The following is a 698-nucleotide window of genomic DNA, read 5'->3' on the forward strand; positions in this document are numbered from 1 at the left end:
TTGTGTTGGGTCTGTGGTGGGGATAAGTGATGTGATGGGGGCCACTTAAAGCCTGGTCACTCTGGTAACAGTCCTCGAGGGGCTTGTTATGCTAGCCCCTAGCGGCTAGCGTGCACTGAGATCTGCGACAGAGAGAGAGAAAGAGGGAGAATGACACACACCGAGGGAGAGAGAGAGAGGGAGAGAGGGAGAGAGGGATAAACACATTACTCAGAATGGAAACTACGAGTCTGAAAGCAGGAGTGCATCCTGATTGGATGAGTGTTGGAAGAGCCGCCGGTGGTTTTAACCCCCCGCCTCTTCATCTCAACCAGGCTGCCACAACCAGGCTGCCACAACCAGGCTGCCACAACCAGGCGTTCTCAACCAGGCTGAGACAACCAGGCGTTCTCAACCAGGCCATCACAACCAGGCTGCCACGACCAGGCGGTCTCAACCAGGCTGCCACAACCAGGCCATCTCAACCAGGTCATCACAACCAGGCCATCTCAACCAGGCCATCTCAACCAGGTCATCACAACCAGGCGTTCTCAACCAGGCTGAGACAACCAGGCCATCTCAACCAGGCTGCCACAACCAGGCGTTCTCAACCAGGCTGAGACAACCAGGCCATCACAACCAGGCTGCCATGACCAGACGGTCTCAACCAGGCTGCCACAACCAGGCCATCTCAACCAGGTCATCACAACCAGGCCATC

The 698-nt window shown here is 56.4% G+C and overlaps 1 protein-coding gene across 1 annotated transcript in view; it reads right to left on the reverse strand.

Annotated features, from left to right (window-relative positions):
- The window catches only part of lamb1b (laminin, beta 1b), a gene marked incomplete at its 5' end in the record, with an annotated part of 10956 nt that extends 10708 nt beyond the window's left edge, over window positions 1-248 (reverse strand). The window contains 1 exon segment of the mRNA XM_083691917.1: window positions 227-248. Within this exon segment, the coding sequence (XP_083548043.1) occupies window positions 227-248 (22 nt within the window).
- Between the last annotated feature and the right edge of the window lie 450 nt (window positions 249-698).

Source organism: Argentina silus, assembly GCF_951799395.1.
Source record: "Argentina silus genome assembly, chromosome: 20".
Lineage (NCBI taxonomy): Eukaryota > Metazoa > Chordata > Actinopteri > Argentiniformes > Argentinidae > Argentina > Argentina silus.